This window comes from Pavona decussata, unplaced genomic scaffold (genome assembly GCF_977016875.1).
Source record: "Pavona decussata unplaced genomic scaffold, jaPavDecu1.1 SCAFFOLD_133, whole genome shotgun sequence".
Classification (NCBI taxonomy): Eukaryota; Metazoa; Cnidaria; class Anthozoa; order Scleractinia; family Agariciidae; genus Pavona; species Pavona decussata.
In genome coordinates, this window is record NW_028145546.1 from 4240213 (window position 1) to 4265501 (window position 25289).

Consider the following 25289-nt stretch of genomic DNA (forward strand, 5'->3'; position numbering starts at 1 on the left):
TGTCGCCAAAAAATTGGGGGGATATTCCAAATTTCCGGAAGAGGTTAATTTTATTGGACATAAATGAATGAAGAGTTCCATGTGCATTTAACGGCCTTTCCGAGTGAAAGAAAAGCGCTGGTCGTGTATTTGTAATTTTGTATGTTAAGTGTGAAATATTCATTTTGTGAGTGGGCATGCACATACGATGAATTCTTATTCTATAATTTGTTACGTAGAACTTACAAGAGCCTGAACCCAAGATATGGAATAACTTGCATAATGAACTTAGGCAAAGTGCCTCATTGGCATCTTTCAAACGCACCCTGAAAGACACACTATTGAGGCAGACATTTCCTTCATAAGCGTTAAATTTTAGTAAAATACCAGCATAAATTGTGATTTCGAGTTTTTATTGTCATTTTTGCTTTTATAAATTGGAAATAGTTTGTAAATAGTTCCTGAAAAACCTCACGAGGATGTTACTATTAAAGTTATTTATTTATTTATTTATTTATTTAAGATAACAAATTTATTTATTGATTATTACAAAATAAAATAAATTATTGAAAGTTATTAAGAGAGCCGTTTTCAACCTACAGAGGAGTGTTGCCCCGACCTAGTACAAGGTATTCCTTCTTAACTGTTTTGCCTTACTCAAGGGAAAGGGTGAGTCGGTGAGATCACTGACTCAATCACCATCCTTTCACCAGTGGTGGGGCATAAAGACACGAGATCGCTAGTCAGTTTCCTTTTTATCGGCCTGGGAATAACTGTGGACTAGATTTTGAACGAAGCAAGTCTTGCTAAAATAATTCATTTCCTCAGTCTACAGTAAAATTAAGCGTTGTCTTACATCGCCTTCACGGCAAGCGTTAGATTCGCGTCTTTGTTTTCTTGAAAAAAATCAGTACTCAGATAAGAAAAGTGGAAACAATTCGGACCTTTGATATTAACTCAAAACTACTCAATTTGCTGAGAAAACAGTGAGCAGTAAACATAAGCCAAACATGGTCACGTGGTCTTTCTGCCATTTTCCGTAAACTTAATTTTAAATCTCACTATTGGCCCAAAAGTTAACAGATATATTTGAACGGCAAGTTGCAATCTTGCTCTGAAATCGCTCCGATTGTCATTTCAGTTCGTACATAGAAGGAACGCGACAGAAATAAAAGTAAACTAGGGCAAAGAGAAGAAATTTCAGATTATTTGTTAATTTTGGATTCGCTCCTTTTTCTGTCTTATAACAATCCATTGAAAATCCCAGCAAAGGCGTCTTGATCCTCATGTTCTTGCTCACTGTTACAAAAATAAAAGAATAAGCAGCACCGATAAAAAGGCATTGGAAGTTTCACACTTTTGACACTACAGTCGAACCTGTATTAAGCGGTCACCCTCGGGGAATGGCTAAGTGACCGCTTAATACAGTTTGACCGCTTAGTACAGGTTGCCCAGAATACATCACTTACTTGGTTAAGAAAGTTCGGCGATAAAATGGTATGACAAAGGAGAGCATGGTATTGAAACGGACCAGTAAAACATTAACGCCACGATTGTGCAGCTAATTAGAAACTCAATTGCCTGGCACGCCACTTGTTACCATATTTAAGTGGTTACCTTTTACAAAGTGACCGTTTAAAACAGGTCAAGACAAAAGAAACAGCTCACTGGGACTTAGTATAGGGTGACCGCGACCGCTTAATAGAGGTGACCGTTTAATACAGGTCAGGATTACAGTAATTAAGGGAAGTAATTTTCGGGACTTTGACAACTGACCGCTTAATAGAGGGTGACCGCTTAATACGGTGCTGCTTGGCTCGGCCTCGTTTTTTGGGCCAACTTCTCAGTGTTTGCAAATGGGGTGAAACACTTTTCTTCGTGTCGATATATTACTTTAAAAACTGCTCTAGGGCTGGAGGTGTTGCTTCTGATGTTGACTTTTCACTCACTTGAACGATTTGGAACAGAAGAAAGAAGAAGGAAAATCACTGTCACGAAGAAAATAAGAACTCAAATGAATAGTCATTTTTAATAGGATAAAGCACTACTAGGTTATTACTGGCAAATTAAGAGTATATAGACTACAAGGAGTTCCTTTTATTTTTTAGGGATATTTTAGCGAGAAGAGCAGGCGATTGTTGCATGCGCGTTGACTTCATCTTCTCTCACTGACTTTGACGCACTTAACGTAAGTGTCAACGGAATCTTACACGGAGTGAAAACTGGGGATTCTATCCATGTTTAATTGGAATAAGTATTTTTTCAGGGAGCAGAAAAATCGGTAGAAAACCTCTCGAAAAAAGGACGAAGGGAAAAAACAAACCAAATCTATATATCAACTAATGAGGGTGCGTTCGATTGACCCTATTCCGGAATAGGAATACATACAATGACTACTAGAAATTTCGATCACCCCCATTCCGAAATGCGGTCAATCGAACGCAACCTAAGACAGCGAGTCCAACAATCGATTACAGGCCACTTGGCTGCGAGGAGAGTGCTCTCACCGCTGGCCAATCTATACCATCCTGCTCAACTATAAACCCTTTAAAACAAGAGGGGCTGCATGGAATGTAGTTAAGCTTTACATCGACCAAATTACCTCTGTGGCGATCCATCTGTACTGACATCAACATCAACTACAGGAACGCTGTTTTCTTTCAAGCAAATTCTATTTTCATCTTTTCTGTCTTGCATCGCCAATAGATCCAAGCTGGTAGACCTTATCCACCTCTTACGTCCGTGGGAACTTGCTCTTTCTGGCTGGTACTGGAATTAATCTCTGAAATATTTTTGCATTATCCGGGAAAATGCCCCAGTTTTCGCTCTCAAATTCATCCAATAGAAACTCCTTTGTAACTGAACACCATTTGTCATATTGATGACCTGTTCCAGTATCACGTCGGTTTGCTCTATCCCCTGTGGGACCTATCCATTGTTCTTTGCTTGCACGCCTTGCACAACCTGCGCGGATTGTTGGCTCAAAATCATCGGAACCAGGGAAGTTTGGTGGTTGTGGCAAAACACGGGAAATTCGCCTAGGGTTCCCAGAGTGGTTTGCTACACCAAGATCTTTTACTCCTGAGGTGGCTAGTTGGGACGACAAAAGAAGTGACATTTTTCGAGGGTTCTCCGTATAGTCATTTGGTTGTTCAAAGTCATCATCAACGCTAGGGGAGGAGGTTGCCTGTGCTTTTTTCACCTGAGATCCTATTATAAATTGCGACCTTCTGGAAAGAGCCCGTTTGACCTTAAAGGAGTCTCTCTGACATTTCTCCGGGGCAGTAGTTTTGAAGTAGTTTGACTGGCACAGATCCTGCTCCTTTTGCTGTGAGTAGCTCTAATATGGCCGGTAAAAGAGGCATCATCGCTCAGGGTCAAGGCTAGGTCGTCATCATTCCACAACTCATCAACACTAAAGCAAGGCAGCTCATCATCAAAGCAATCTAATGAAATAAAACAAAGCGTAGAACTGATTGTTTTGAACAAGCAATGGATTATGTCGTCATAACTAATCGACGATTAGGATAAACCTGCTTACAATATGGCACAGCCTGCATTGACGGAAGTGAGTGGGATGATGATGATGATGATGATGATGATGATAATGATGATGAACATCATGCCGATGATAATGATGATGATGGTGATGATGATTCTGGACAACGAAGATATTAGGAATTATGGTTTTTGTTAATAATAATGACTACGTGCGTTTCAAATAAAGTTTTCTTTTTTTCTGGGGATGTTCATTTCAGTGGCGAGACGGTTATATACTTTTAATTGTCTTAACCCTTTAAACTCTACTATCAGCTTGCAACATTTCACACTGTTCTCCATACATTTCCTATGGTACCGATGAGGAGAATTTGTTTAAAAATTAAGACCTTTTTCACTTGTTGATCATTATCTTTTTTCTCACTACCTTTATGTCTGATTGAACGGTGTTACTTTAAGGAGAAAATAAATGTCGGTCACTCTTAGGCACAATGACTAAAAGTACAGTTAAATAACAAACAAAACAAACATGAGCACCACTTGTAATCACATTCGTGAATCCCTATTTTATGAAAGTAAGTGGATGCCACCAGCGTTTTTATCAGTGCCAAGCTGTTGCAGTTTGTATCCTACTTAAAGCCTTAGGTAATGGTTAAAATGTACGAAAATACCACAGATGTACCATCATCGTTCGTTAAATCTTCTGCCAGTTCGTGTTGTTCTTCCACTCGTCTTTTGTGCCCGTAAATTTCTTCCCAGCTTCCTCCAGGATTGCTTTTTGTCACAGACTCATCAATCTCTTTCTTCACTTGACATCCATCGGCCTGATGGTTGTAAGGAGTCTTTCGGGTATAACGAAATCTTTCATCTAGAGTTAGATCCACAAAATCGGTATTCCGAGCTTCCGGGGTTAACATCTTAAAAGAAAAATGTGCTTCAGTGATTACAGTATATATATTGAAAACAAACAAACAAACAAACAAAAAAACAGCAACAAAATTTATTTGGTTGTGGTTGGAATTGTCATTTCCTTCCCTCCTCCCCCGAGATTCTTCGGCAGCTTCTGTCTCTATTCGATTTTGCTTTAGTACCATATTTAACAATTATTCCACGAGCGAGAGTTGGATATGTGATGATAGATAGCCAACGAGGCGCGTAGGGCCGAGTTGGCTATAATCATTTCATATCCAACAAGCGTGAGTGGATTAATTGTTTTATTAAAACAACGAAGAAATATTGCTCGATCTTGCTAATTTTGCTTTACAAGAACAACCAGAAGACAATTTAATGGTCGCTATCTATAGGGTATGGCCACTAAGCCAATCGAATGCCTGGAATTGAGTTGTACAAGATTTCAAAAAAATATGTAATATTGCCTAACTACACCCCTCCTTTCCTCCCGTTTCTTCAACCTTTTATTTTCCCAACCTGCATAGTAAGAAAAGGCAAAAGGCCTTCAACACCTATGGTTCCGCATCTATTCAATTCAAATATTACAGGAACTTGGTAAATAGAGAAAGAAAAGTGGGATGGAATCAAAAAACGGAGACTTAGTTAATCAGATAAAAGTTGAAGGGTTCTGTGATCTCCCCCAACTAGAGCAAGCCAACACCATCAATAAAGCTTTCCTGGAGCCATTTGAAGATTACAGATTACCATCCTCCCTTCCCCGCCTTCCCTTACAGGAATCTCCTGACATCCCACATAGAACGGAGAGTCGAGTAGCAAAAGTACTGGCCAAGCTCTGCCCTAGCAAAGCGTCTGGACCTGACCAAACACCGAACTGGCTCCTGAAGAAATATTCTGACTTCGTGGCTTTCCCTGTTATGGAAATCCTCAATGCCTCCTTTTACGAACAACGTTTACCATCTATGTGGAAAACAGCTGATGTCACTCCCCTGCCAAAGAAGAAACGAGTGAAGCTTTTAGAGAAGGACTTGCGCCCAATCTCACTAACTCCGGCTGTCTCTGAAATGGCAGAGGGCTTCATCGTGGACGATTACGCCAAGCCTGCAGTCTTGAAGGTGCTTGATCACAGCCAGTATGGAGCGATACCCAACTCCTTCACCACTATGGCACTGATTAGTATGCTCCATCATTGGTCGCTTGGAACAGACGGGAACGGCTCAACCGTTAGGACCTTGTTATTTGACTATCGTAAGGCTTTTGACCTTATTGATCATAGTATTGTCACCACAAAATTATCCCAATTAGATATCCCGCGTACTGTTGTCAACTGGGTTTCAGATTTTCTATCTGATCGGTCCCAGAGAATCAAACTAAAGGAGGGTTGTTTTTCTGAGTGGGGTTCTGTCCCATCCGGAGTACCACAGGGAACCAAGTTAGGCCCCTGGCTGTTCGTTTTAATGATTAATGATTTAGATATTAGTTCACCACACCTTTGGAAATTTGTAGACCACACCACTGCGTCAGAGTTCGTTCTGAAGGGTGGTGCCAGCAATGCCCAGTGTATAGCTGACCGGGTCAGCCAGTGGTCTCATGATAACAGAGCCCACCTTAACGCTGATAAATGCAAAGAACTGAGAATCTCCTTCGCCAAGGAACTAACTGATTTTGACCCAGTGATTGTCGGTGGAAAGGAGCTGGAGGTGGTGGACAGCGTCAAGTTGCTAGGTGTAACAATAAGTAGTTCCCTCTCATGGAACCTCCATATAGATGAGGTGATAAAAAAGGCTAAGCAAGCGTCTGTATTTTCTGGTTAGGGTTCCGCCTTATGACCTTGTGCTTTTCTATACTGCATGTATCAGGTCAATAACTGATTACGCTATACCGGCCTTCTACCATGCCCTTCCCCAGTATCTTAAAAATGAACTAGTGCGTTTACAGAAACGGGCTATATCAATCATAGTACCAGGGGCCAATTACAACACTGGGATGGACGTTTTGGGGATCTTACCTTTGGGCGACCACCATGATCAGCTTTATATCACCCTTTTTAACAGCATCCTTTCGGACCCAAATCATAAGATTAGAAACCTGTTGCCTCCAACTTGCAGCTGCAACAGTTACAACTTAAGAAAACAGCGCATTTTTCATGTGCCCAATTTGAAAACTAATCGGGCAAGGAAGTCCTTCATATACGCTACGGCTGCGACAGTCTAACTAAATACAAACAAATCTTTTAGAACATTTAAATTTTTGTAAATTTTAATATTTTTGATGTATTTTCAAATATTTATAAATTTCAATCTTTTTATCTATTGATTATTATATAATTGTTTTATTATTATATTTCAATTGTAAAATCTACATAATTCAGCCGTGAGGCTGTGAAGTGGTTAAATAAACTATCTATCTATCTCTAAGAGAGGAGTACCTTCAAGCGTTTAGCAGCAGGCGTTCCAGGTATCGCTTGAGTCCTATGGTGAAGGTTCCTTAGAAAGGAATCCATATGATTCTGATCTTCTGCTTCTGCATTCTTTCTGGCTGTTGGATCTGTAAGACATCGAGGGCAAAAATACTTAAACATTAACGCCGTGTCCTCTTACTGGCATTTTATCCCTCAAATCGTTTAGCAGAGCGAAGCTTCAGTATTGACGTAATGGTAGGAGGAAGCACAGATTAAAAGAAGATAATGGGGTGTTACTTGGACCTATTATTGAGACATCTGGGAAGGTAGAAGTTCCGTGAAAATAAAGTGGTTAGCCGTTAGCCGTTAAAGTGGTTATCAGTTACCTTTACTTGGCGTAGACTGTAAAGGCGTAAACGCGTTGCTTCTTTAGTCTGTTCAATCTAAGGGGAAATCGATGGTAAGTTAATCAAAGGTAACAGTGTTCATTATAATAGAGTCGTTTCCAATACAGTGGCGTAAAACTGGAACCATAGTAATTGCTCAGGTCAAGCCGAACTGACATAATTCATAATTCGAAGCAAATCGCGTAACCGGCGCCAAGCCTCGGTAAACGCTCGCAAGAAAGGCACGATTGGTTTGGGCTTTGTCCGCACCGGTTGAGAAAGTGGCCAGAACTTTGCCAACCAATCACAGAACGCAGTAAAGTAAAACTAAAGCAAACGCAAATTCCTTCCGACATTCAATCGAAAGTCGCTCTACTGCCTACTGGCATTAAGTTTAATATCAAGTATTGAGATGCCAAAGTTCAACTAATTCAAACGTAATCAAATATACAGTAGAAAAAAAAAATGGTCCTGATCTTACCACTGGTTTCTTCCTCTTGGCCTTTGAAATAACACCTTGCTTGCAGCAGTCATGGCCACATTTGCGTTATATTAAGGAAGTTGAATTCATGACGAAATAAGGATTGGAATTCAATTATGTTCATTACACAAACCATTTACAATTGAAAACCTTTGTCAATTTTTGCTAGAATGGTTTGACCTTCAATTCATCTCAGAAGTATTTAAGGACATAAAATTGTATACCACTATGGCACCAAGCAGGCTAGTTACTTTGTATCCAGGCATGTTCCTTTTTTATCTGCTGTTTCTTTGTGTTCATTTGTACAATTCTGTTGTCTTCAAAGGATATATTTCTTCACTGAAACAGCGGTGACTACAAGGAACTCTTGGCACATCGGATTTCCTTGTAGCCTGTTTTTTCTAGTGTGTATAAACAGCAACGACAGTTAATAAGCTCTGACACAGTCACAGCAAGATTTATATATTATTATACTACTATACTACTTTACTACTACCAATCATGTACAAACAAAGGATGATTGATTGATTGATTGATTGATTGATTGATGGATGGATGGAATAAGAACCACGCCATGGCATTGTCCGGAATTGACAAGGGTATTGCAGGGCAACGAGGCAACGATCGGTAAAAAGGACATTCCTCCTCAATTGGATTTTACCAGCTCTAAGTTAAGACATATCTTTATGGTGTTAATAGGAATAATACTGTGCAAGGTGTATGGATAACAACATTAAAAAAATAAACAATTGGGATAATAGGAATATGTTGAACAATCATGACTGCAGATCTTTCATGCGAGCCGAAAATGTAGTGTTAATGACTATGAGGACATAATAGTCAGTAGACGGTGTTGGGTTGCTGAACCTACTGTGTGGAGTCGTGCAACATTTTGAGGCCTAAATTTGCTTCATAGTTAAAGCATTTGCAAGCTTAATCATTCAACTTCTTTTGGAGAAATCCTTATCTGGATCTGTAGTAGATGTACCTGTATTTGAACTGGACACAACTCTTCTCAAGTTTGTAGAGTACTTAATCGTGGTTCTCTCTTTATCTTAAAAAAAAAAAAAAATAAATAAATAAACCAAGTCTGAGATATAAATGTGTAGGAAAGAAACCAAAACAATAACAACAACAAAGAAAATTACATAGCAAAGTGAGCTAAGCAGATTCTACATTTGTGAAAACAGGCGTTTATACATGCTACACAGTACAGAAAAGGCCTTAAAGAGCTACTATGACGAAATTCGCGTCTTTCTAATTTACGCCATTTCAAAACATAAACAAGTAGTCTGTACGAGAAGAAGAACCCTGTTTACTATTTTCAAATATCTCTTTTTGTTCCAGAGATATTCAAGTTTTTAAAATATGCAAATTAGCCAACTGATGACGTCATAAACTCAATCGAATTTTGATCAAATATTATGAAAAAAGATATCTCAGCTAATTTGTATCAGAAATTTGCTTGATTCTTTGCAGTGACATTGTTCTAGGTGCTTTCCACAATATAAGCTTATCAGTTTTGTTACCATGGCAACATACTGGGTCCTCCCTGATACTTAAGGCTTTACTGGCCACCTTTGGCATTCTATTTTGATATTTGCCAATGGTGCCTCATCTGCATGATCCAGCCAGCGTATAAATATGTTAGGTCGAGTTTGTGGCCTTGTTAAATGTTTTCAAGCTGAAAATCACTAAAATATTGAAATCAGGTTGGAGGGGACTGGAAAAAAGTGAGTTGCCATGGGAACCGAATTTATTAGAGCTGTAGGTGTATTGCCTTTAGAACTATTAGCCTGCATGGTTTCAATGGTCTGTGTTGTAAATTGACTGAGATAGCTCTATTTATATACTGATGTTATATTGAGTTGAGAATATGACGTCATCAGTCCCCTCATTTACATATTTTACACATTTTACAAATGTCGAATTTTTCTAAATCACTAACTATGAACTGGGAGACCACATGTGATATACCATTTAAAAGGTATTTTCTAGGGTGTGCTATAAATCACACCAACAGAGATGGAGGAGGCCACATATTAGAGTGAGAAAAGTCCAAAACGAAAGAAGAAAAACATTGAAAAATTTCCTATTTGTTGTACATACTGGGTAGCTCCCCAAACTATAGCTTAATGTACAGCTCTCAGTGCATTGCTTGTTGTAAGATATCAACTGGACATTAACGTACAAAGGAAAAAAAATCCAAAAGTTTGAGGGGTGGTAAATCAAGTCTCATATAGGAGGGGGGCATGATTTTATGCCTTCAATTTATAGATCTTTCAAAGATCTTTTGGTGGTGCAAATTTCACACAAATTGACCAAATACTGAGCTCATAATTGTGTCTTGTGCCATATGGCACTCTTGGGTGGGAAAGGGTTAAATACCGGAACGAAGGTTGCCGATAAATTTGAAATATTTGTCAACACTATACGAAGGCGTCCAGTTTTCTATAATCTCCAAACAATGCCAGTATTCGTCTTGTGCAGTGAGCGTCAGAGTATCTATAAAATGAACATACTAAATATACTCACGATGAGGTATGACTGGCCTCCAGTGTAGTAAGGTGAACAGGTAGTACTCATGTCCAAACCAACTGCCAAAGAAAAAACAAATGAGTCCCGTTCGTCTTAGACATCCTTACTTCAAAATAAATGACTGTACTGTTAGTAAGCGCAGAAGCTGAGACACCACTTTTTTGATGTTCTTTCAGTACATCTTTCATTGTCGAAATAATCCCTTCTTCTCTAAACCATTCACAATATACCATAATGTACCATAAGTCATTAAACAAGGTGTACACAGTAGAAGAGAATACAGCCAAACTTTATTCCTTTGGATAGCAAAAGTGTGCAAAACGAAGGCCTATTTATGTTAATGAGTACACATTTAATTATCTCAGGCTTTTTAGGGTAGTACTTCAGAGGCAAAAAGGCAGCTTATACATTTTTTTTTTCAAGATACAGTGTAGCTTCTCGGTGGGAAATTTTGTAAAATATCCTCCTATAAAAAAAAGGGTTTGCAAAGCAAGATATTATATTTTCCAGCATGTTTTGGTGTTTGATTCATTAGTTTAACCCTTTCACTTCCATATATAGCAATTGATTGCTTAAGTTTGTCTGTTTCAACCAATTTGTTCCACAAAAATTGTTAGAAAAGATCAGTTTGTTTCACTCACCAACATGCTTGATCTACAATAGTTGACCACCCCTAAATGTTTGACATTTTTTGTTTTGTTTCATACATTTGTTCAAGACAGTTCATGTAATCCTATTAAATGAAAGGTGCAAAATAATAAGCTATATTTTAGGGGGTGCAAGTATGTGTGAAAATGTGGTATTTTCTGAACTATTTTATTTTTGGCATTTCAAGCCTGTTTAAGTCTTAGCCAGATTTCCTTTCCAGAATTTAATCTGAATAATTTTTCAACTGTGCTCAACAAGACTTTTCAAATGGTATATCATTAGAGGACACTGAATTTCTATTTATGAGTTTGGAAAAAAAGGGTAAAAAAATTGAGGAAGGAAAGCGTTAAGGACTTACTGTTTGGTTCATTCTTTTTATCCACTTTTGCTTTTGCTTCAGCTCTTTTCCTGCAAACTGTTTCCTTGTTTTGCTGTGTTTAGAGGTTTTGCACCATCTTCTTGAACCTTCTCAGATTCAAATGTATCCTGAAAGAAACAAAATAACATAAAAATGCATGAAGGATCAATGTTTTTCCAATATGCTTACCCTGCAACAGCAGGTACCACTTTTGTTACGCAAGTGAAGTTCACACATACATTGTATAATACTAGATATGCTTCAAAAGATAACTTCTATAAAGCATGTTTCAAGACTAATGTTGGAAAAACAATGTTCTCAGCTCAAGTAGTTGACCACAGGAAAAAACTACCACAAGATACCAAAGATCTCAGACTTTCTACTTTCCCAAGAAAAGTTAAACAGTATTTACTATCGAAGCAAATTTAACCTTTTAGCCAGTCAAATTCTTCTAATCTTTTTTATTTCAACAATAAGTATGTGTAGTTTGTTTGTCATGCCTGTGTGTATATTTTCATTATTTATGAATGATTTACCCCAATACTTTAGGACAAACCACTGCCCAGGAGTAATGCTGGGAAACCAGTCTCTAAATTGCCTAATGCATGCAGATGATTTGTTAGTAATAAGCCCCTCTCCACAGGGATTGCAGCAATCAATTAATGTTATTAAAAAACATGCAGAGGAATGGAACCTCAAAGTCAATACCAAAAAAATCAAATATCATCATATTTAGTGGAAACGGCCAAAACAAAAATAAGGAAAGTTTCAAATATGGAAACGAGCCATTACACATCATTGATGAACAAACATATTTAGGGGATAGAAAATGACTTCATCTGGTTTAATACACCTATGCACAAGACATTCTCTGTAAAAAAGCTTACAAAGTTCTATCAAATATAAAATTGTCGTTCTCTAATTCTGATACGACCAATTATTAAGAACAAACTTTTTGATGCTCGATCTTGTAAAATCTATACTACTATATGGATGGGAAATTTGGGGAAATGTTTTATTATTATAAATTATATAATAAGACTCAACATTTTGATGAAAACACTGTTAAACAAGTGCATATTAAGTCCTGCAAACAAACAACAAGGACACCATGGTACACAGAGAACAATAGCCCACAGTGCAGAACTTGGATGGTAGACTCTAGAAAAAAATTTACACACAAAGAAGTTAAAAATGATTTCCAGCTAGAAGACGATCTCAAGACCATTAGAAACCCAGCGCACAGAATAAGTATTACGAAATTGCAACTAGTGGTTCATTCATTGTATTTACAAACTGAGAAATTTGAAAATAAAGGGGCATCAATCTCAGTAGAAGACAGAACATGCTTAATCTGCAAAATAAATTCCATAGAGAACAAACTGCATTTCTTGATGTATTGCCAAGAGTATGATAACATTAGACATGAACTCCATTCTCTCATTTAAAAATTTAAATGATCCTTTTTTGCCAACTTGCCCACTATGATTCACGAATTCTCTACACTGAATGCATTCGGGATGGGAGTGGCTGGGTTACTTCAGGGAAAGTTTACTACATCAGAGCAAAATTGTAATATTCTCGTAAGAGACTTTTCGATTCGAGTAAGTTGGTCTGTTCCAGTTAACTAGTTTTGAATTTTACTGTTAAAATGTATTTCATATTGTTAGTGCTATTTGAAAAACGAGGAGTTTCGTATAATTTGTGCACATTTTAGGCGTTGAAATGGTATAAATGTAAGTAAATTAAATACATGTATGTTCCTGTTTGTAGGTAAATTGTTTTGTTGCACTACGAGCTGCTACATTATAATATTTAAAGCTTTGAAATTTGCATACAGATGGCTTAAATATAATGATCGGTCTTATTTAGAAAAATTAGGGAGTCTATAAAGTTTAAATCCACTGTCAAAATTTAAGGTCCATTCCATTCTATATTTATGGTAAGGTCATCAGGGATGATTTGCAGTCCAATTTAGGGATCATTTCCCTTCTGAGGATCATTTGTGGTCCAATTTGGGGATCATTTCTGGTCGAGTGATCATTTGCGGGCCTGTACAGTTATCCTAGTTAACAATCAAGTCCTTTATGTGCTGATCAACTCGAAACTTCAACTCCCCCCGTCACCCCCGGGCAATTTTACCCCCGGCATTTGAACTTTTGAAGATTGGATCGTTCAAATCCCGCCCCCTCGGGCCAAAATGGTGTTCAAATGCCCTACCTTTTCGTCGGATTTGTCCGTCAAATGCCCTTCGTAAAGAACAATCGTTGTCGGCTCCTGTCATGACTTACTACAAAAACCACAACTTTAATTGAAACTAATGATTGGAAATTAAATTTATTAAGTCGGACAATGTCAATCAGCAAGTGTCAGCTGTTCTAACTCCGAAACACGGCAAAGGTTGTTAAAATGAGAGTTAGTCGGCTACGTAGACTGTTCGAGTGGCAGGGTATTCTGCAGTTTAAGCTAAAGCGGAGATATTTCATTCAACGTTTTTTTTTCTTTAACTGTTCACTGCTGTTTTATGGCTATTTCTAAAAACCTCTGCAGACACAAATGCGGTAGAAAGGCGCAGCTTGACTCATAATTTGCATAAAAAACTACATCGTTTAAAGGACTAGAAATACATATTAATTAGTTAGCGGGCTACGTAGAATGTTGTTCGAGTGGCAGGATATTCTGCAATTTAAGCCAAAGCGGTTTTTCATTCAACAGTGTTTATTTCTTTCACTATTCACTGCAGGATAAATCAGCCACTTGGCTCATTGTATAAAAAATCTACATCGTTTATATAAGAAAAACTTTTGAATGCAGAAGTCCACACAACACAGGAATTAAACTTGCTGGTAATTTTGACGGATCTCTGTTGTGAAAGACCTCGTGTCAGGCGTCACTTGAACGTGAAAATACAAAACTATAAGCTTTTATACAATCTATAAAAATAATTAATATTTAAGCACTCTCACTTTTGACAACCTTTTTCTTTGTAAGCTTTTTTTGTAATGCTGTATCTCTTACTTTAAACTCTTCTTTCTCGTCCAGACACGCGTTTATAGCTGTTAGCGACTTCGGCGCCCCCCCCCCCCCCCCCAAAAAAAAGCGATTTGAAACCTGACACTTCTGGTTCAATTTTCCCCACCCCACCCAGGCAAGGTCAAATTCCCTTCCCCCAGGAAGGCCTTACCCATCAAATTCCCCACTCCCGGGCACAGAAAATAGTCAAATGCTCGGGAGGGGGGGGGGGGGGGGGGTGTTGAAGTTTCGATTTGATCGGCGCATTACTAGACGAGGGCCTAACACTGGATTAGCGGGATGCGGGATAAGCCTTTTTTCGCTGCCGGGATGCGGGATGAAAGAAAATTTGAAGGCGGGATGCAAGATGCCAGGTTAGGAATGGGCGGGAAGTGGGAAGTTTGTCATTCTCATGGCAGGAGGCGGAAAATTATTGATTTTTCCGGGTGAGAAATCGGGATAGATGATGACAATGCACTTGAATATTTCACGAATCCGTGAAGAAAAACTAGTTTGGTTGCTTATTATTCCGTTTTTTCTATCCTGTCTGAAATCAGTTCTACAGCTGAGATCTTCATCAATCCCATGAGTACTCATTTAATGTTCACGCACAATAGAAATGACAATATACAGTACCGCTCGAAACTATTGAACCCTTAGCACGCGGTAAAACCTCGTCTTTGCCGATCGTGATTGCCGCGAATTCACCGCGGTGGGACGAAAACGGCGACCGCGGCAAATACGAAAGCATCCGAAAGCCGCGGTGAATTAGACGCGGCAATGCCTCGGTAAATAGTGACTTATTACTATTGTCGGGGTATTGTTTAACATTTATATACACAAGAAATGTGAGGACTCACCGAATCGGAAGCCATCGGTCGACTGTTGTGACCAGTGTGATTCGAATTCCCTAGTCTTGTGTGACTGTCATTTTATCCCAAAATACACAATGTCTCTGAGGAATTCCGATGAACGAGTGCAGGTCATCGTATCAACATTTTTTCTGGTTGACGAATACACCAGTAGCGTCAAAAGGAAGAAAGAAAATCGAGCAATTAAGTTTGAAGAACCAGCCGCCATATTTGTTCGTTTTCAGGTAGGTTGCTCATGTATGGGGACATGATGTACCTACCGGTTTTCAAAGTACTGCCGCTGACCGCATCAACAATCTTCGTAAGAGTAAGTCAATGGACAATCGATCTTAAAGGATCTTAAAGTGCTTGCAAAGCAATTATGCTAGTATGGCCATGTCCAAAGAGAAAATTTTCTTTTTCTGTAATCTTATACGGGCATTGTGGGCCAAATAGAAGCGAAGAAGAAACAATTTTTCTCCGCGAATGTATGCATGAAATTAGTTATCACCTTCGCAGATGTTACTTGTCACGCGAAAATGTGACTGAGATCGACCTAATGTTGCAAGCAATGTTAAAGAGATGACTGTGAGCCCAAAACACAGAAACAGCCTTGGCAGGCCCCCAGAACGTGTCAATACGCTGAGCATAAAGGGAAGTTTAAAAACTTGAAGAAGGAATTGTAATCAAGTTCAAAACTTCGAAGGAGATTTACACTTTGTTGGTGAAATAGCCAAGTGGGTTCCCGTAAGTACCATATATACTACTTTTGAAGCACACAATTATTCAGACTTGAAAGTGTAACACTGTAGAAGTTGGATCGACAAAGTACAGTCCTTACGTTACATACGCACATAGTTATTTACCTTGTTTTTTTTTGTGTAACTTGGTTAAGCAATCTGTACAACATGCAGAAAAAAACATAGGGAGAACCTGGAGAAGGCGACTGACTGCAAAGTTTTTCAGAAGAGCAGCCTCTTATTTGTGAAAGTTGCAATAGGTACTATATATGTGTGCTGAAAGGTTGGTCATATATACAAGAATGTAATATACTGGTGTCTCATGTTACTTATTAAAGTAGAAATATTTGTTTCTGCATTGTCATTTATGAAGGAAAAAATTGTTTACCAGGAATGCCAGGTAGGAAGCCAAGTTAACTATCTTCAACGCCATATAAGGAAGTACCAACAACTACAAAGACACTCGATGGAACTTACGTGGATTGGAGTGTGGGAGGTGATGGTAATGCCTAAATGTACTGTATTCTTTTATCAGAGAACACACTTTTACCATAGTGGTTAATTTACTTTACCTCTCTTATTCCAGGAAATACCCCCTCCCTGCTTTGTCCCTCTAACAAGCGCCCTACTTTAACTTTATTCAAATTATTATTTCAAACGCCTTTGTTTCATTAAGCGACCCTCTTCCAGGACATAGATCCTTAGTATTTACGCATTCAGTTATTTAATATAGGAATGGTATACCTGAATGTATAAATATTGAGGGTCTGTGTCCTGAAACCCAAGGTATTTTCATTTCTGTGGGCCGTTATCAGTGCCTCTAGATCCGAAGAAGGCTCCACTCCATACTGAGAGGTAACAGCTTTGTATAAATATTCAGCTCCGCTTTCTGGTGCAATCATATTACATACCAGACGACAATCCTCACTGGCGTTTTCAACACACTGTGACTTGGCTTCTGGGCACTTTCCCACAGAACATCTCACTGAAATGCAAGAGGACTGTGCAGTGCATTTGACTGCTCATCCACAAGTTGTATTGAAAATATAAAAATAATTTATTAGATTTTTGAAGGTTCTTAAAGTAAGTCAGAATTTTGAGAAAGTTGAGTTTTTGTTGTGCCACTAATAGCCCAGCTTTTGCAAATGGCATTGACAATGTCCTGTTCAAGTGACTGTTATTTTAGTAATTTGACATATTCTGGTTTGATTTTGCCATTTGTTTTAAGAATATTAAGAGGTTGCTATCACTGATGTAATTCTTATGTTCCTACGCTAAATATACGCTAGGCAGCAAGCATCCGAAAGAAAGCTAATTTTGGCTTTATGAAAGGCCCTTGTAAATTTGAGGGTTTCGGGTATCAATGACATTCGCCTCAAAATCTTGACCATTATCCAGAATAAAAACCAAAGAATTGTGTTTTCTTTTATTGCATATTAACCTTGTTTTGTGGAGAAATTATGAAGGAAATCAAAAGTTTGATCCAGATTACGTGGCCAATTCTTAGTTAGACAGCCTCTTAACAAACATTCTTTGCAAGGACCTTCAGTGAAAATACTCGCATGTCTTAGTAGTTTTACCATTATATTCTATTGTTTAAAGAAATATTTCTGTTTGTTTACTGGCAAGATTGTCAGAAATAAATGCTAAAATAATTAGAAATACATGCAAGAAAAACGTGTCAGTAGTTTATGCTAACCAACAGTGTTGTGAGACTTAATTTTGTTTGACTATTTTAGGTAAGAATAAATTTTTTTATTGAGCAAAATGGGACAAAATTAGAAAATAAAACTCCAAGGGAAATAATGAACATGGACCAAAAAACTGAGTTCAAATAGACTGCTCTGAAGTTAGCGGTATTGAGTTAAAAATGGTGTGTCACTGCAAAAAAAAAATCTTGTAAAACAGCAAACCAGCCATTAGTTTTGTCAGCAAAATCACAAGAATATTGCTTGTTTGGAGAATAAACAGTCCTTTTATTACACTGCTTATTTTTTTGTTCATTTAAGAATGTTAAGCAAGCAAAAAGTTTCACTTCAACAGGAAAAATCCAATATTTCATGCCAGATTGGAGAATGATTTCACTTCAAGATTTGGCTGGAATTTGCTATAAATAATGGTAATTGAACTGAGTGGAGTGCAATTTGGTCTGAAATCATACGATTGATTAGAAATCACAATTTAAGACCAAAATTGACCCTACAAAGGAGGCCTTAACTTGAAGGAGACATTTATTCAACTGATCTTGGATATGAAGACAGGGCATTAACACTTGCAATGTTCGGATTAGTTATGTGTTTGATGTTGTGATTTGTTTGTACTCTTCTGTATTGTACTAACGCCGATTTTCATGTCAGCAAGGAGGATTCTATTTTGAATTGGTAGTTCAACCTACCACAGTGACATGTTTCAATATTGTTCTGTTGTATGTTTTTAGTGAGTTTTCAAATTAGCATTCTAAATTTATTGCTTGATCTCCTCGTCATTAAGTCAGCTTTGTACACTGCCACTCTGCATATACTATAAGTACTTCAGTACTGTACATTATCACAATTAGTGTCAGTAGTGGTAAGTATTGCATTGTTAGTGTTACATAAAGCTAATAAAAAAATTAAATAAAATAAAACAAGCATTCTAGTTTCTTTTTGGTCTCCTCACAACTTTTTCTTTGTAAACAAATTTAAATTATTTTATTGTGTCTTGTTTGTAATTTCTTAGAGGTTGTTGTTCATTGTGGTAGATACAATAACAAAAAGTGTATTAGCATTTTCTCACGGTATAGTCTGATGCAAAGATCACAATAATTCTCCACCGTAAGTTTTCGAAAATTTAAGGTGGCTCTGAACTCTTTTGAATAATTTTTTGCAATCTTGCCAAAAAAATTTTATCTGCAGTTCTGTATTAAAAGTGGGATCATTGAGCTTGTTTTAGTGTCATAAGCAAATGAGGTGTATTTTAACAATTTACTCTGTTATTTATGGTAAAGTATGTGTTGAAAAAGTGACTTTAACTTGTTGACAAATGTTTAGGCATATTTTTTATGCCATAACTGTTTTAGTCAAAGTATGAGTGCTGTAATTATTTTATTTATACATTAATGCAAATAGGATGTCTTGTGTATTAAATGTTTCTAAAACATGCACATTTGATGATAATTTATGTGACAATGAACACCGTAATATAAATTTAATTGATTATTACTCAATTTAATGAGCAACTGACTTTTGTATTTACCATACAATGGTCATAAATTAAGACATATTATTTCTGGGCTTAGGTTGTCAGCACTTTATTATAATAACCTGGATTCCTTTTGTCTACCAGTTTGGAGATCAGAATAGTAAAGTAACAATTTTTACCTTTTAAATGTCTTGGGCAAATGCGAAGGCTAATCACTACTAGTTGTAGAACACATAATTATGCAGTTTCAGAAAAAAATTCCTACCCGCTTCTTGGAAGGTCATTGAATTTTCTAGGCAGACAGTGGTCTAAAACAGGAAAAATTTTAGAAGCAAGTATGGATATAAACTACAATTTAATTGGAGAGGGGGTGCAAAAGCAAAAAAAAACCTTCCTTGGGAAAAGTAAGGATATTGTTTTTGGAACTGCACAGTAAGAGTTGGATGACAGCAATGTTATTACTTAAAAGAGAATCACAGTTTTTGTTCTGTGAGACACGTTTTGACAGATTTCTGTCATTATCACTTTGTAACTAACATCTAGATCCAAACAACTGTCATGGGCAGAAATATATCTTAACGAATAAATGCTATCGAACTGCTAATTTATGACCATTTGATTATTGGATGAGTTTTCTTTAGTCCTTAGTATGATCACCTGAACTGAGCAAAGTGCAACAATGGTTACTAAGGACTGACGAGATCAAAATTCTTGAATGTTATTAGCTACCATCAGCAATGATTAGGGAACAAGGATTACCAAAAGGACGTAAAAGCAGCAATTTTGTAGCAATTTTGTTCTCTTCATTGGGATTGGAACAATTACAGAATAGTGCAATTACAGAATAGTGCATACAAGTAATGTACAGCAGATGTCATCACCTGTACTGACAGAATAATTTTTTTGTATCATGTATCTCACAATTGTTGTCTTTTCCTTGTCCAGAAGATTTTTAAAAAACAAAAAACTTGAATTGTGTATATTTAATGCAGGTTCTTCACGCCATCCATATAAATCTGTCATCATAATTTATTTATATGTACAAAACTTCCACCTTCACTATTAATTACTCTCAAAATTGAACAGATAGGACAATCACTTGTAGATTTACAGACTGACCTTGACTTCAATAAGTCCTTTTCATACAACTGTTCATTGTTACAAGAACACTGAAGCAAGTTCAAGTTTGCTTGAGAGCATGACAGCTGCAAGGGAGCACATGAAAAACTCACACTACACAGAAGTGATGTCTTCATCAACACCGAATCACTTTTCACTATTATTTTTCGACACCTCACTCTCCTTTCTTACTGGACTTACCGCAGGTGAGGATTTCTTCCATGTTAGTAACTCAGGCTTACCATTTGTACTCTGAAAGAAGACAAATCCATCAATAATTTTTCCCTTACAATAACTAACAGTTAACTAATATCTACATAAAAGAACTAATTTATATCAAGAAACCAATCTATTAAAATAACTTCTAATAATGTTCAGTATTTACTTTAGGCACTTGGCTTGACTGACATCAAAGCCATAATTAGATGATTCTTTTATTGCTGGCAATTTAAAAAGGAATATAGTGGATGCATGTGTTTTTTATTTTATTTTATTAAAAAGCTTAAATGGTGGCATTTTTCTAATACAGTCAACTCTCTCATAGTGAGCACTTCTCGTAAGCGGCCACCTCCTGTTAGCAACCACTTCATAAACAACTGTTTTGTTTCTCAGTTAAATACTGTTTCAAGAGCTCTCTCGTAAGCTTCCACCACTCAAATTTCTTAAGGGACCGCGACCACTTTTTAGGCCATAAATTACACATATTCTTTTGTTTTCTGTTTCCGCTAAGCCGCCACCCAACATAATCATGTATGATTGTTTTTAAATCATTACCCAGAAGGGACAAAAGTTCAATTATTAACAACACTTCCCTGGACTGCTGACAGATAACAACAGTTTATAAACAGAGGAGATGTCTATAAATACTAGAACTTATGGGTAAACAGGAATTGTTACAGTGATCTGTTCCAAAATGTTCTACAAATGTTTATCAGAAAATATGCAAAAATAAAATTAATTAGTTCCTATTTCCCTAATTTTAGCTTCTAAGGTGATATTTTTATGTAATAAATTAATCAAGCTAGTATTAGGTTTATTTTTTTATCTTTCCCATAAGTGACCACTGTAAGCAACCACTTTGTTGTGCCCCAAAGCTAAGGTTGTCGCTTACGATAGAGTTGACTGTATGTCAACTGGCTCTGAAATAAAATGCCTTTTAAAACACTGCCTGAGTAAGCGCTGGATACTATTTAAGTCTGTGATGCTAGCACCAAACACTGGAAGTGGATAATTGATATCAGGGAGTACAAGAGCTTTAAACAGATTTTCTATTTCTACTTGTGTATTGAGTATAACCCCCTTTCCTAGTTTATGTTATAACATATAAGCAGTTACAAGCCTCGCACAACTTTTGTTGTACATGGGATGTGAATTTTCAATCACTGTAGATCCTAATTTATCATGTTGTTCCATGTCATGTATTGCAGGTTATTCTATGGTAGTCCTTAATTCCTCTTGTTGCATTACACAACATTTAAATGGTCAGACTTTAGAACTTTTATTCACAGACTCAAACAATTAAAACCACTTGATGCAGCATAATAAACAGCAACAAAGGGAAGTGCTGCACAGTAGCTGTTATTTAAATGGTTGCACTTAAGGATTTTATCAACAACCTCTAAACTCTTAAGTTAGAATCACTTAACAATACTATCCAATGAACAGTGCCACAGGAACGTTTTGCTCAGTAGCTGTGATTTTAATGGGCCCACTTTACAATTTCCACAGATTCTAGAACCACCTTGTACAGATTGGCAAATAATAGTATGGGAAACTAATGCTTGCTCGCACTTTAGAATTTCATCCTCAGGCTCTGCAAAATTTAAGACCATTTCGTACAACAGAGCAGCCTGCAGTGTAGTGAGGGATTAATGAATTGCCACACTATACAAATTCTGGGCATAACTATGCTTGGTTGTTTTATGTTGGGAATGAACAACAGATGCATTTATTGTTGGGCAGGTACATTTTTCAGGTCACATTCCCCGGCCAGGCCAATGTTGTACTTGCATGTAAGCAAGAGTGTAAGCATCCCCTAAAAATTATCTCAAAATATTAGCTTTTTGGTATGGGGTTTGGGCTAGGAAACTCTGTTTAGCTTGGTTGTATACAATTATCACAGTGAGCTGTATTTGTGACCTGTGACATGTAAAAGAAACGTTTGATATTAGTTATATTGAATGTAAACTTAAGTTGGCCTATCATGAATTGCCTATCACAATCTGATTTGACAAAGAGTGGATAACTGTATCCAGCGAATAAGTCGCTAAACCAGTGGATACAATGTATTGGTTAGAGTCCATTTTATCTGCTGGATAGCGATTTATCCACTGGATAGAGTTATCCGCTCTTTGAACAACCGGGTCCAGAAGTTCAAGTAAAAGGTGGAGTTAAGATTTGAATGGTGACTTACTCATTTGGAAGTGTAAAGAAACGGTGAAACTTGGCTTAGTTAGCCTTGTGGGTGCCTAGTTTCCTCCAGGGATGAAAGGAAGAGGGAATCTGGAAAAGAATAATTTGGCAGGACCATTGTGTCGTTTTTGGCGGGAAGGTTTGGTTATGTTAATGAAGATCCGTAGCGGTTCGATGTCGTATTTATGTGACTTTAGTTATTGCTGATTTTTTTAACCGCCTGGTGATTGAAGGGCATCATTAAGTCCGGATATCCGCAAGTCACTGGCACCTTTCAAAGAAACGAAACGTGTCTTCCATCCTTCCATCGTTGAAAGAGCTTTTAAGCGCTAAACCTTTGGCGATGGCTGGTGGATCGATCCAGGCGGAAAGTTTATCAGCAATTCTTCAATATTCCTGTCCACGGTAATCTTTAGTTTAGCCGGTATTACCGTGAGTTGTGGCCCATTTGCCAAGCTATGTCGTGCTCGAATTGGAGAAATGAAGAGTTGGTTTTAGACTTATAAAATTTTGATCAAACCACGGAACTGTGTGTTCCCCGTCAAAATAATCCGCCATTACCCACAATGCAAAGGGAACCTTCATTCTTGTACCACAGTCAAACCACGACGCACGCTCATCTAATAAACAAAATCGCTCGACCTCGATTTAAATGAAAATTGACTTTTATGTTTCCACATGTAAATATTTAAGACTGCAACCTATGTAATCGCAAAAAGAAAAAAGAAAAAAAAAAAGCTTGCAACCAACACTCAACAATCGAACGAAGAAATCTAAGAGAGACAGAGAGACCCTCAGTTCAGGCAAGGCTACTATCCAAAACGAATCTGAGAGACTTGTTTACTCTGTAAACCGTACGCAATCTCTTAGGGATCGATCTCCGTAAAATTAAATGCTCGTCAACCGTGCGCGTTCAGTCAGCCCCGACTTTATAATAAAACGTTCCTCAGTCAATCTCACACCTAATCGTAGTGTAGTAAAACGAACAGAGAGAGAAAACTTTTAATGGTGGATTTCTTTGCTCACTTATCCATGAAGAACTAAAAATCTGACCCACCCTCAAAGCCAAGACCGCGCTAAAGACCATTTCAAGCCATGGCAGTGAGAGATTGGAGTACCGTTGACTTGAGCAAGACCGGGGGGAACAGCAAGTTCCCCCCCCGGTGTGCGAGTGTCACAGGCCACCCACCCTCAAAGCCAAGACCGCGCTAAAGACCATTTCAAGCCATGGCAGTGAGAGATTGGAGTACCGTTGACTTGAGCAAGACCGGGGGGAACAGCAAGTTCCCCCCCCGGTGTGCGAGTGTCACAGGCCACCCACCCTCAAAGCCAAGACCGCGCTAAAGACCATTTCAAGCCATGGCAGTGAGAGATTGGAGTACCGTTGACTTGAGCAAGACCGGGGGGAACAGCAAGTTCCCCCCCCGGTGTGCGAGTGTCACAGGCCACCCACCCTCAAAGCCAAGACCGCGCTAAAGACCATTTCAAGCCATGGCAGTGAGAGATTGGAGTACCGTTGACTTGAGCAAGACCGGGGGGAACAGCAAGTTCCCCCCCCGGTGTGCGAGTGTCACAGGCCACCCACCCTCAAAGCCAAGACCGCGCTAAAGACCATTTCAAGCCATGGCAGTGAGAGATTGGAGTACCGTTGACTTGAGCAAGACCGGGGGGAACAGCAAGTTCCCCCCCCGGTGTGCGAGTGTCACAGGCCACCCACCCTCAAAGCCAAGACCGCGCTAAAGACCATTTCAAGCCATGGCAGTGAGAGATTGGAGTACCGTTGACTTGAGCAAGACCGGGGGGAACAGCAAGTTCCCCCCCCGGTGTGCGAGTGTCACAGGCCACCCACCCTCAAAGCCAAGACCGCGCTAAAGACCATTTCAAGCCATGGCAGTGAGAGATTGGAGTACCGTTGACTTGAGCAAGACCGGGGGGAACAGCAAGTTCCCCCCCCGGTGTGCGAGTGTCACAGGCCACCCACCCTCAAAGCCAAGACCGCGCTAAAGACCATTTCAAGCCATGGCAGTGAGAGATTGGAGTACCGTTGACTTGAGCAAGACCGGGGGGAACAGCAAGTTCCCCCCCCGGTGTGCGAGTGTCACAGGCCACCCACCCTCAAAGCCAAGACCGCGCTAAAGACCATTTCAAGCCATGGCAGTGAGAGATTGGAGTACCGTTGACTTGAGCAAGACCGGGGGGAACAGCAAGTTCCCCCCCCGGTGTGCGAGTGTCACAGGCCACCCACCCTCAAAGCCAAGACCGCGCTAAAGACCATTTCAAGCCATGGCAGTGAGAGATTGGAGTACCGTTGACTTGAGCAAGACCGGGGGGAACAGCAAGTTCCCCCCCCGGTGTGCGAGTGTCACAGGCCACCCACCCTCAAAGCCAAGACCGCGCTAAAGACCATTTCAAGCCATGGCAGTGAGAGATTGGAGTACCGTTGACTTGAGCAAGACCGGGGGGAACAGCAAGTTCCCCCCCCGGTGTGCGAGTGTCACAGGCCACCCACCCTCAAAGCCAAGACCGCGCTAAAGACCATTTCAAGCCATGGCAGTGAGAGATTGGAGTACCGTTGACTTGAGCAAGACCGGGGGGAACAGCAAGTTCCCCCCCCGGTGTGCGAGTGTCACAGGCCACCCACCCTCAAAGCCAAGACCGCGCTAAAGACCATTTCAAGCCATGGCAGTGAGAGATTGGAGTACCGTTGACTTGAGCAAGACCGGGGGGAACAGCAAGTTCCCCCCCCGGTGTGCGAGTGTCACAGGCCACCCACCCTC

General features: G+C 38.9%; 1 protein-coding gene and 2 long non-coding RNA genes across 7 annotated transcripts; all 3 read right to left on the reverse strand.

The window, feature by feature from the left end:
* Positions 1–360: 360 nt before the first annotated feature.
* Positions 361–2720, reverse strand: LOC146468346 (uncharacterized). The gene is made up of 3 exons (XR_014867536.1): positions 2582–2720; positions 1929–1967; positions 361–1278 (listed from the first exon to the last, which is right to left on the reverse strand). It is a non-coding gene; the product is annotated as an uncharacterized LOC146468346 (long non-coding RNA).
* LOC146468347 (uncharacterized) lies at positions 2719–7868 on the reverse strand. 3 transcript variants are annotated; one of them, XM_085124730.1, is made up of 5 exons: positions 7655–7868; positions 7174–7230; positions 6815–6933; positions 4160–4394; positions 2719–3425 (listed from the first exon to the last, which is right to left on the reverse strand). In XM_085124730.1, exons 3-5 carry the CDS (start codon positions 6887–6889, stop codon positions 3193–3195), a joined length of 543 nt encoding a protein of 180 aa, XP_084980856.1. In that variant the 5' UTR covers positions 6890–6933; positions 7174–7230; positions 7655–7868; the 3' UTR covers positions 2719–3192. The 3 variants fall into 3 exon arrangements, with proteins under 3 accessions (XP_084980856.1, XP_084980857.1, XP_084980855.1); XM_085124731.1 differs by lacking the exon at positions 7655–7868 and having other exon boundaries at positions 7174–7623; XM_085124729.1 differs by lacking the exons at positions 6815–6933; positions 7174–7230; positions 7655–7868 and having other exon boundaries at positions 4160–4877.
* Positions 7869–7982: 114 nt separating this feature from the next.
* Positions 7983–23060, reverse strand: LOC146468348 (uncharacterized). 3 transcript variants are annotated; one of them, XR_014867533.1, is made up of 8 exons: positions 22514–23060; positions 20302–20352; positions 20101–20186; positions 19247–19289; positions 16713–16819; positions 11199–11326; positions 10190–10251; positions 8643–8708 (listed from the first exon to the last, which is right to left on the reverse strand). It is a non-coding gene; the product is annotated as an uncharacterized LOC146468348 (long non-coding RNA). The 3 variants fall into 3 exon arrangements; XR_014867534.1 differs by lacking the exons at positions 8643–8708; positions 10190–10251 and adding an exon at positions 10259–10658; XR_014867535.1 differs by lacking the exons at positions 16713–16819; positions 19247–19289; positions 20101–20186; positions 20302–20352; positions 22514–23060 and adding exons at positions 7983–8055; positions 15071–15369.
* Between the last annotated feature and the right edge of the window lie 2229 nt (positions 23061–25289).

Excerpts from the sequence above, each read along its gene's own strand:
- LOC146468347 (XM_085124729.1), bottom strand. The coding sequence starts at position 4,571 with ATGGTACTAAAGCAAAATCGAATAGAGACAGAAGCTGCCGAAGAATCT. Across the intron at positions 3,426-4,159 it reads AGATTTAACGAACGATGATG|ATTGCTTTGATGATGAGCTG; the intron begins GTACATCTGTGG and ends TTATTTCATTAG.